This window comes from Galeopterus variegatus, unplaced genomic scaffold (assembly GCF_000696425.1).
Source record: "Galeopterus variegatus unplaced genomic scaffold, G_variegatus-3.0.2 Scaffold2179, whole genome shotgun sequence".
In the NCBI taxonomy this organism is placed as follows: domain Eukaryota; kingdom Metazoa; phylum Chordata; class Mammalia; order Dermoptera; family Cynocephalidae; genus Galeopterus; species Galeopterus variegatus.
Window position 1 is genome coordinate 88326 of NW_007728290.1, and position 10773 is coordinate 99098.

At 45.3% G+C, this 10773-nt stretch overlaps 1 protein-coding gene across 1 annotated transcript in view; it reads left to right on the top strand.

The window, feature by feature from the left end:
* The first annotated feature begins 3367 nt into the window (after window positions 1-3367).
* The window catches only part of LOC103597057 (chromosome unknown open reading frame, human C17orf67), a 26267-nt gene continuing 18861 nt past the window's right edge, over window positions 3368-10773 (top strand). The window contains exons 1-2 of the mRNA XM_008580857.1: window positions 3368-3498; window positions 4350-4450. Of these exons, the coding sequence (XP_008579079.1) occupies window positions 3444-3498; window positions 4350-4450 (156 nt within the window). The 5' untranslated portion in view covers window positions 3368-3443. The remainder of the gene's footprint in view (window positions 3499-4349; window positions 4451-10773) is intronic.

Below are 10773 nucleotides of genomic sequence, written 5' to 3' on the forward strand. Positions count from 1 at the left end.
ATGAAGACCTTCAAATGGTGCATCAAGTAAAATAATAGGGAAATAGTCTCAGGAAATGCAGCACTCTCTCTCTCCACCCCTCTCCACCTCCAGTAGATTCACTGGGACCCCTGGCAACTTCTTACATGTTGAACCTTGGTGGCCTTGAGTTTCTTTCCGCTGTCCTCGGTTGCCCCTGGTTCTGCTCTCTATTCTCCCACCTTGTGGATTTATTGGGAATTGCACCTTCTTCTGAGAGCCTGACCTAGTTATCTGACTACTGCTTTCATTTGGAATGGGGCATGGGATAGAAGAGAATTCTTCCTACCAGAGCGACACTCACAAGAAGGGACCTTGCTCTTTCATTCTTCTTATAGAACCCCCCCCAAACCCCACTCACTTTGGGGACAATATCTCCAGATGCCAAACTGCAGGGCATTTGAATATCCCTGCCAGTATCACACCTGAGACTGAGCACCAGCAGCCAGGATTTGATACAGGCCCAGAATCTCTCCGGCCTACCAGAGGTTCCTGTGTCCTTTAAGAAAAAAATTATAGGGCCGGCCCGTGGCTCACTCGGGAGAGTGCGGTGCTGATAACACCAAGGCCCCGGGTTCGGATCCCACATAGGGATGGCCGGTTCGCTCACTGGCTGAGTGTGGTGCTGACAACACCAAGTCAAGGGTTAAGATCCCCTTACTGGTCATCTTTAAAAAAAAAAAAGAAAAAAATTATAAAGTAATACAAGCTTACTCAGAGTTTGCAGTGCAGTGGAGGAGACAGATTTTAAAAAGTAAAAAAATAAATACAATATTTACACATTATGATGAGTGCTATGAGATGGAGACTAATGGCAGTGGTGGAGGGCAGGGAACTTTTATTAAGTAGGCCGGTAATGGCAGGCCTGCCTGAGCTGGAGAAGTTTCAAATTGAAACCTGAAGAACGAGAAGGAGCCAGTCATTAAAAGAGCACGTGCAAAGGTCCTGAGGTGGGAAAGAGCTCGTTAGGTTGAAGGTGACTGCATGGAGCTTGAATGCAGCATACTGGAGGGGAGTGGTCAGAGTGGGGTTGGAAAGAGCAGGAGGCACAGATAACTCAGGGTCCTATAGTGCTTGGTAAGGATTCTGATTTTGTTCTCAGTCCAGTGTAAAGATAATGAAGGTTCTTAAGCAGAGATATAACAAGGTCCAACTTATATTGTCCATTTCTGTTTTACAAAGATCATCCATCATTGCTGCTGCATGGATAATGGATTGCAGCGAATGGAAGGGAAGCTGGGAGACCAGTTGGGAGCCTGGTGCAGGAAGCTGGGAGAGAGACAGCTTGGGTGAGACAGAGTTGGGTGGTGGCAATAGAGACAGAAGGATCTAGATCCATACTGTTTAATATGGGAAGCACTAGCCACAAATAGCTACTGAACATCTGAAATGTATAAATGTAAAATATACACCAGATATTAAAGACTTGGTATGAAAAAATATAAAATATCTCATTAATAATTTGTTCATATGGATTACATGTTGAAATAATATTTTGGATATTTCATTGTATTAAATAAAATATTAAAACTTTTTTTAGTCTTTTTTTTACTTTTAAAAAATGTGGCTACTAGAAAAATTAAAATTACATGTATGCTTGCATCTGTGGCTCACATTTTGTTTTTATTGGACAGTGCCGATATAGACAAAAGTTACTAAATTAAAAAAACTTTTTCGTAGTAAATTCACATTGGACACATTAGAAATTTCTACCTAGGTCTAGATTTTTTTTTCCTCTGGGCCATGGAGGATGTTTGTTTGACATAACAAAACAATACAGCTAGTGTTCTATCTAACCACAAAGAGCAGAAGGAATAAAAAATTTGAGTGTCCACAGAAAAACCCCAAGATGTTTAATGTGACAAATACATATTCCTAAAATAATGCTCTTAAAATTCCTCAATTATTGAAAACTACATGAAAACAGAAGGATGTTAATAGCAACAGAGTACATAAAACCAAACATCAAAATCTGAGACAATTAACATACGAGGCAGCTTTGCTAACAATGCATGATTTTTTTCCTTGTTTACAATCTGCTCAAAATATCTTTATACCAACTGAGTGGGCAGAACATTTAGCTTTAATATCAGTTACACAATATTAGCATAAACTTGGACAACTACAGATAGGGTATTGTTTTGAGCTGGCAAAGTGACCACAGGAACATCAGATCATTTCTCTGAATTGAGAGTTTTATTCAAACAAATGCCAGATGCCTTCCAGTCATACTTAAAATTTAATAATTTTAAGAATTAAAAATTAATTAAGTAATTAAAATTTCATAATTTCTTCCTGTGATATTTATGGATGATTTGAATTGAAAAGGTCTTCAGCTTGTTGGGATTTTGTTGTCTTTATAAAAATAATCTTAAGACTGGAGTAAGGCTGGTTATGGTCTTAGTGACAGCATACAGCACGAGGCCTTGTATCAGGGATGCCCCTGAGGTCATGGAGCACACATTCTGTGTTTGAAGACAGAAGACTTAGACTCTCCCCCAGCATTCGTAATGTGTAAACTTGAACTTGATTTCACATCTCTGAATCTCACTTCTCTTATTTGTAAAATGGAGATGGGTTATGGTCATTGGTACTAGCTGCCATGACGTTCGTAGTTTATCCCTCATTGTATCACACCCCATGAGTTAGGTACTGTTACCTCTTTTTTACAGAGGAGGAAACTGAGGTTCAGAAAGGGTAAGTGACTTACCTAAGGTTATGTTGCTAAAAAGAGGAGAAAGACAGGATTTGAACCCTGGTCTTTCTGACTCCAAATTCAGCTGAAAAAAAATTTTTTTCCCCTTATCTTGCCCCTTGTTAATCTCCCTGCCTACCTCTGAAATTACTGGGAGGGTCAATATCATCCGATTAGATTGGCGAAAGTGCTTTGGAGAAAATGTCATAAAATATGCAAATGTAAGATTATTAATTCTTGATGAAACAAGAACATAAACTGAAGCTACAGATAAAGACTCATTCATGAGTCTATGGCGTACACATATATCTGTGTAACTGAAATGAACATTGCATGTTGCTTTCTCAAATTCAAGCTCTGAAAATCGTATGAGAGAGAATTTCCTTCCTCAGGATGAACATTTACAGGAATTCAGAGGAAAATATTTTAGCGGCCATTACTAAAAACTCAGAGTCAGATGCGTTTAGCATCATACCGTAAGTCCTGTTAGTCAAAGCATAAACAAGTGCTGGGCCTGACTTGGCTTCCTTCAAGAGGGCTGGCTCAGTCTGGGAGAACTCACTCAGCAGTCATTACTAAAAACTCAGAGTCAGATGCGTTTAGCATCATACCGTAAGTCCTGTTAGTCAAAGCATAAACAAGCGCTGGGCCTGACTTGGCTTCCTTCAAGAGGGCTGGCTCAGTCTGGGAGAACTCACTCAGCAGCAGGCGGGAGAGGAACCGAGGCAGGATGAAGAAGTCGCTTGTGCTTGCGCTGTGTCTCACCCTCCTGGCTTTCTTCTTAGGTGGGCATTCAGTCCAGAAGCACAGCCTCTTTCTGTGCTGACATGATAAGCTGGAATAACTGTCTGTTTGAATTTTTCAGTTTTTTTAAAAATTTCATATAATATATAGTATATAATGTATAGATATTTCAATGCTTGTTCTTTTTCTTTTTTTTCTGTAAGAGCAGGCTTCTAGAATTACTGTTAGAGATATATTACTTTAAAAAAACCAAAAAAAATCTTTAAATGTATTTGAGCACTAAATCTCAAAAGTGCTGATAAATCTTCAACATACCTTTTTTTAGAGATCATATGAGATCGCCAACATTTGATGTACTTTTATTAGGATACTATCTTTTACAATTTGCGTGTGATTATCAAAACAGTATAATAATTTTATTATCATCATATCTTCTTTGAGGGGTTAGTGGGATTATCGAGTTTAACATAATCTTATTGTCACTGGGCATCTTCCAGTAACAACTTTAAACTTTATTTAGTTATTGAGGATTAAAAAAAATCCCACTAAAGCAAACCTAAAGGATTAGAGACACAGACCAGAGAACTAAAGAAACTGTGTTTTAAAAAACATATTCATTAAATTAATACCCACTTTTAAAGGAATGGGTCATTGCAATAGGTAAATATATTTAAGTTATGCAGTTTTTGCTTTGAGGTTAACCATATTAGAAACAATTTGAAATTCATCTCTGAGCCCTCTGGCAGGCCATGTCCTTTGGGACAGGTCCCGGGGAAAGAACTTTTGTGTTTTAACCAAAATTGAACTTGCAAATACTTTGCTTTGGATGGTGTAGATGGAGCATGAAGTCCTGTGTCTTAGAGTCCCTAAGGAACCTTCCTGACTATTTCAGAGGCCTCCCCGATTCTGATGGAAAAGCAGGCCAAACAGCTCCTGAGATCCCGGAGACAGGACAGGCCAAGCAAACCTGGATTCCCCGACGAGCCAATGCGGGTGAGTGCGTGGCTTTGGCAATTTTAAAGAAAACGTGGTTGTTTGAATGCTCACTCATTGTGAAACTAAACGAGGTGCTGGTCCCAACTATGTGGGCTGCTAGTTGGGGGTTCTGTTAGTGTCTCAGGTATAGGATATGTGTAATCGCAAGCCTTTACCTACAATGTCTTCTCTGGAGGTGCCAGCTCGACTCACCTATTATGAACAGGGTATTTAAAATAGAAATAGTGGGGCCGACAGTAGGAGTTCCAGAATTCTGAGTGGGCTGCTGAGCATCACCCCTGAACGGGTTGCCAGGGAGCTGTTCCCATTAGCCAATGATGCCAACCCCATCTTCCTCTTTGGGCTTGGAAGAGCTGGACCAGCCTCCTCAGCTGATGCTGCTCTGTCTAGGCTTGAATAATCTCTGCCCCAGCTGCCTGTGGGGTCTGCCCTGATCTCATCTCTCGGATTTGGGTCTTTGGCCTCAGCTGTGGGTTCATGGTGTCCACCTACCTAGTCTTTCTGAACCAGGGCACCCTTTCCTGCCTTTATTTTGTGAGTTTAGTGGATGCTACTAGACCCTGCCATGCTGGCCCAGATGCGGATCAGGCCAGGCTTGGCTCCTCCCACAGCTGAAGCAGCGCTGACATTCATGGTGTTTCTGCCCCACCCAGGTAAGTAGCAGTGACCCCACAAAGGTGGAATGTGGAGCTCCTGTCCTGTGCCCCTTCAGCTGGGTGCCATGCTCAACTCTTCCCACTTCATCTCCACATGGAGGCCCAGAAGGGTCTGCAGTGAATTTCCCTTCACTCACTGCAGAATCATGAGCATAATTTGATTATTTCACTGAAAAGGCTCTTATTAAGAAGTGGTATTGCACAGTGATAAAGAGTGCTGGCTCTGGGGTCAGATTGGGTTTGAATCTCCCCATTTTCTAACTCTGTAAGCCTGGGGAAGTTTCCTCACATTTCTGCCCTTAGTACTCTCATCTGTAAAACAGGGATGATAATGAATATTATTACTTATATTACTATAATGTTATTGTTATAAATAATACTGTAAAAGAACGATGTCAGGAGGATAAAATAAAGTAATTAATAGGGGATGATAATGAATATTATTACTTATATTACTATAATATTATTGTTATAAATAATACTGTAAAAGAACGATGTCAGGAGGATAAAATAAAGTAATTAATAGTAAAGCACATAGAACAGCACGCAGCAGACGGTGTCTACTCCTCTGAGCATGACGTAGCAGCTGCAGGTCAGGCACTGAGGCCGCAGAGAGGAGTCACCCAGGTTTCTGCTCAGAGTCTGCGGTGCAGACTGAGAAGTAAGCAAATAGCTGTTATGCAGAGTGGCTTAAAAACGAATCAGGTTCTCCAGGCTGTTAAGGGTGGCTCAGAATATCTAGGTGTGGGGTGGGAGGGGACGGGAGGTGGAAAGAGGCAAGATCAAGAAAGGTTTGAGTACCTTGGGCTTTATCTTATGTTCAGTAGAGAGCAACTGAAGGATTTTTCAGTGCAGATCTGGGCTTTCGATAGATGCCTCGAGAAGCAGTTGGAAGAGAAGAGGTGTGGGTTTGAAGACTGGAGACACCAATCCCCAGAGATGGGCAGAGGAACCGTGAAGGGGCTGAGACGTTTGTGGAGAGATGTAGAGGGAAGCCAGGAGAGTGGGGGTCGCAGAGCAGTGGGGAGAGGGTCAGGAAGTGGGGAGCTCTCACTGGCCCCTGTGCTTCTGGCATGATGTCTGGAGGGGCCATTCCGAAGGCCTTTCCTCAGAGACCCAGGCATGCTGGGGAAAGCTGGTCACAGGGAAAGCTGATTAGAGAGCTCGCTGCTGCTCCCAGTGCTCAGGTTACAGGCAACAGTGGACTCCAAAGTCTGCCCCTTGATGTCTTCTTTACCAGTGTGCCCACCTGTTCCTCTGAACTCTGACTGGAATAACGGCCTTTGCCCTGCCTAAGGGTATTTTAGGCATCAGACAGCAGGTGGGCTGGGACCGTTGCTGCCTGGCTTCCTGCTCCAGTCCCCTCCTCATCCTGTCCCAGTCCAGACTACACACCATCCTAGACATGTGTCCCTAAAACTCTGCTTTGTGGGGTCCTTCCCCTGTGCTAAACTTCCGAGAGCTCCTTCTCTGACTGTTTGCCTTTTCCCAGCTTTGGTTACCACCTCCGTCAATCCTCAGCAATCCTCTGCTTGCCTCCAATTTTGTAATTTTACTGAGGGTCTGACTTTCTTCTTGTTTTGGTCATCTTCACAGGTTTGCCCACCACCTACTACTCTAAACTGCCTTGAACCCACCTGACCCAGTTTCTTTGCGACTCCTTCCTACTTCAGAACCTCCTGCAAATCTCACCCATTGCTTCCCATCCCACCCTGTGTGTAGTCAGTCCCATATGTCCCTCCCCAAGACGCTTGACCCCAATGTCCACAATCCTCAGGCACTCAGTCCAGTTTGGAGAAGTGGTCTTGTGACTTATGAGTGAAATGTGAAATAAATATGCAATCAATTACTTGGTGGCTAGTCTGCACTAGTAGTTCTTATGCAGGGCTGATTTGCTCCCTTATCCCCAGGGACATTTGACAATGTCTGGAGACATTTTTGGTTGTCACAACTGTGGCGGGCGAGCTATTGGCATCTGGCAGGTGGAGCCCATGGATGCTACTAAACATCCTGCAGTGCACAGGGCAGCCTCCACAGCACAGAATCATCTGGCCCAAAGTGTCAGTAGTGCCGAGGGTGAGGAACCCAGTCTACACATACCAAGTAGGCTCTTTCTCGTTTCCTCTGTCTTGCCATGTGTCTCTCTCATTCTTGTTCACACTCACTCATATGCACACAGAATTGGCTGAATCAACAAACGGCTTCTGGCATATTTTTCTAGGAGTGTGTTCCTTAACCTTGGCTGCATACTGGAATTATCTGGGGAATTAAAAAATCTGATGTCTGGATCCCACTCCCAGAAGGGCAGCCTGGGGTGTAGCCTTGACATGGGGTGATGGGGTTAAAGCCCCCAGTGACACCAACAATGCAGTCAAAGCTGGGCCTTCAGGAGAACTAAGCCATGTGTGGTGCCAGCTGCTGGGGTCTAGCTCGCAACACAAAAGAATTTAGAACACAGCTAAAGGATAACTGAGTGGTATGGAGAGTGAGTATCTTAGTCATTTTGATGCAGTTTGGACAGAGAGAGTCAGAGGGTCAAGTGGTGGGTGCTGATCAGAACATGCATTTCATTCAATTATACAAGGTCTGTGCCCTACCATGCACCAGGCACTGAGAATGCATGATGAACTAGACATTCCTCCCTCATTCGAGTACGGAGATGGAGCCAGAACATTCCAGCCTGACTCAAGTCCTCTAATGACGTTATCTGGGACAAGGGACTGTGGGCTCTGAGAGGAGAGAGACTTGAGCTCTAACTGGAGGGAGGAGGGAGGCCAGGAAGGCTTCCCAGAGGAGGTGTCCCCCCAGCTGAGGCTTGAAGGGTGAGAAGGAGTTTTCAGGCAGTGCAGGGGTGGAGGTGAGGTGGGAGGAGTATTCCACCCAGTGCTATTCCTGTCCATATTCTGCCACCAACTAGTTTGGACTTTGGGCTTTGGACTTTGGGTGAATTATTTCCTCTTTTGGGAGCCCAGTTTTCTCATCTGTAAAATGCGGTTTGGCCCGGAACCTGGCCTAGAAGGTTCATTCCAGGTCTCATATTCTAGGGTTCTAGTTGGTGCATTGGGAGTGACACAGGTTTCCTGGTGCCAGTCTGCAACTTGGAGGAAGAACTGCGGGCAGCAGGACATCAACTTGGGGAAGGGGCCAGGGTGGTCTATTTAGAGGCTTCTGGAGGGGTCTGTCTAAAAAGCCAGGGCCTCCTCTCCTCCCACAGCCCAGCCGCCGGCAGTATTCAGCACCCGAGACTCACTGCTCAACCTGTTCCCTCCCCTTGGGTCTTGTTGACTCTTCCTCTTTATGGATTTGCTGAAAGCAAAATTAATAATACTGATCACTGGCATCATGTATAAACAGGTGACTCACTCCCTTGAGTTGAGCAGGTGACAGTCAAAGTGATCCCAGCCAAGCACTCATGGTTGGATCTGAGGGTATGGTATGGTGGCTGCATTTGTGAGCAGGTTGTGAAGAGCTGGCGAGGCTGGACATCTGGCCGGGGGAGGCCAGGGCTGGCCGTTAGAACAGGCTTACATTTGGGCCAACCCCACGGCTCACTCGGGAGAGTGCAGCGCTGGGAGCGCAGCAGCGCTCCCGCCGCGGGTTTGGATCCCATATAGGGATGGCCAGTGCGCTCACTGGCTGAGCGTGGTGCGGGCGACACCAAGCCAAGGGTTGCGATCCCTTTACCGGAACAGGCTTACATTTAAGAGCATGGGAACGAAGGAGTTAAAAGTCTTTGGACCCATGGTTTGTGGAGAACCACACCTGCCTGTTCTGCCTTTAGCCAAGACCACTTCCTTTTCCTTTGTGTAACCTGAGAATCATCTGCTTGCAGATGTCCCTTTTCTAGGGAAAATGGCAGCATTATGCACCACCCTGTATATTTGGTATTGTTAATATCATGTGTGTGTGTGTGTGTGTGTGTGTGTGTGTATGAAAGGGCCATGTGTGTTTTTTGAAAAAGACCTTGTAGAATATTCTTTTCAGAAGGTTAGAATTCCACTTTGACCTTGACTCGAGTACCTGGGCTATACAGAGTAATGAGAGATGGCAATGGAAGATTGTCTTGGGGCTGGGCTGGAAGACCCTTGGATGTCACAGCAGGATTGGATTTCACTCCATACACAGTAGGAAGCCATCAAGGGATTTTAAGCAGGGGAATGATGTGATTAGATCTGGTTCACAGGAGCCATTTAGAGGTTCAGGACACAGAGCTTCTTAAATGCTGGCCTTCAGACACTGTTATACATGGGAAATGGGAAATGACATTTTTGGACACATTATTGCACCTGCTCACCATGTATGCATGAGACAAACAAGTAGACGTGGGCCAGTGAGTGAGGTTGTGATCTTTGAGGAATGCATCTGCCCTTGGGAACTGAACCTTGAGACTCATGTGCTCACTGCTGACTCTAAATCAACAAGAAATGACTGGTCATGTTATTTTATTTTGCTTCTCCCCTCCAAGGGACTGTGCAAAAGAAAACCCTTTCACAGAGGGGAGAGGTTATTGATGAGGGTAAACAGTGGTGTTTCAGGAGGTATGAAGAATTCAAAATGACAACTAGTATGAAGTCTTGCGGTAGCCTCTCCCCATGAAGAGGTTAAGCCATTCTTATAATCTTAACACTTGGCTTAAATATTGGCAGAGGTTGGCTTCTGTGGAATTACAAGCTTTTTGGAAACAGATTCAGACAAGCTGTGCCCATGCACACATGGGGTTTGACTGACATAGATTAGGCTTATTCACTGCAGCATGGGTTGTTTTCTTACTTGTGGTAGGAAGGACCATGTGCTATTGAAAAGATCACCAGTGTGCTCCTGTAGAGTGTGGGGAGGGCCGGCATCCATCCCACAGGAGCAGGAACACCTTGCCTAAATAGAGAAAGGTATTTCCCCAGATGGGATGGAGAGACAGAGTAGAAGGGAGATCTGCGCTCCCAAGCGGCGCACTCTCCAGTGTGCCACTGGGCTGGCCCGATATCCTATCTTAATCTGCACAAAATCCACAAGTCCTTCAAGGATCTGCAGGCCCCGGAGGTCTGTCTGTTCCCTCGCCCCCACTTTGGTGAGCTCACCCCCCTCACATGGCTCCAGCCACGGTGGCCTCCCCATGGTGCCTTGAATGTGTCAAGCACCAGGAGCTCCTCTCCCTGGCTCTCCTGCCTATATGGATGAAGTGCAGGCTGTGTGCAAAGAAAGCAGGGTTGCTTTATGTTTATTCTGCACCTTGGTTTTTTCCATTCAATGCTTATTCTAGCTCTTTTTCTTTCTTTCCTTTTTTCTTGGCGGCTGGCCAGTACCGGGATCTGAACCCTTCATCTTGGTGTTCTCAGCACCATGCTCTACCCAGGTGAGCTAACTAGTCAGGCCATCTAGCTCATTTTTTTTTTTTTTTTGTCTTTTGTCTTTTTCCGTGTCCGGCAACGGATCGCAACCCTCAGTGTTGCCCCCGTACCGGACCGGGGACCGGCAACGGGATTGCAACCCTCGGTGTTGCTCCCGCGCCTCGCTCAGCCAGTGAGCGGGAACCGGTCTGTATGTGGGATCCGAACCCTCGGGCGGGAGCGCCGCCGCGCTTCCCAAGCGGCGCACTATCCAGTGCACCACCGGGCCGGCCCTGGCATTATCATTTTTAAAAAGTTTATGTTTTCCTCATTCATTCAT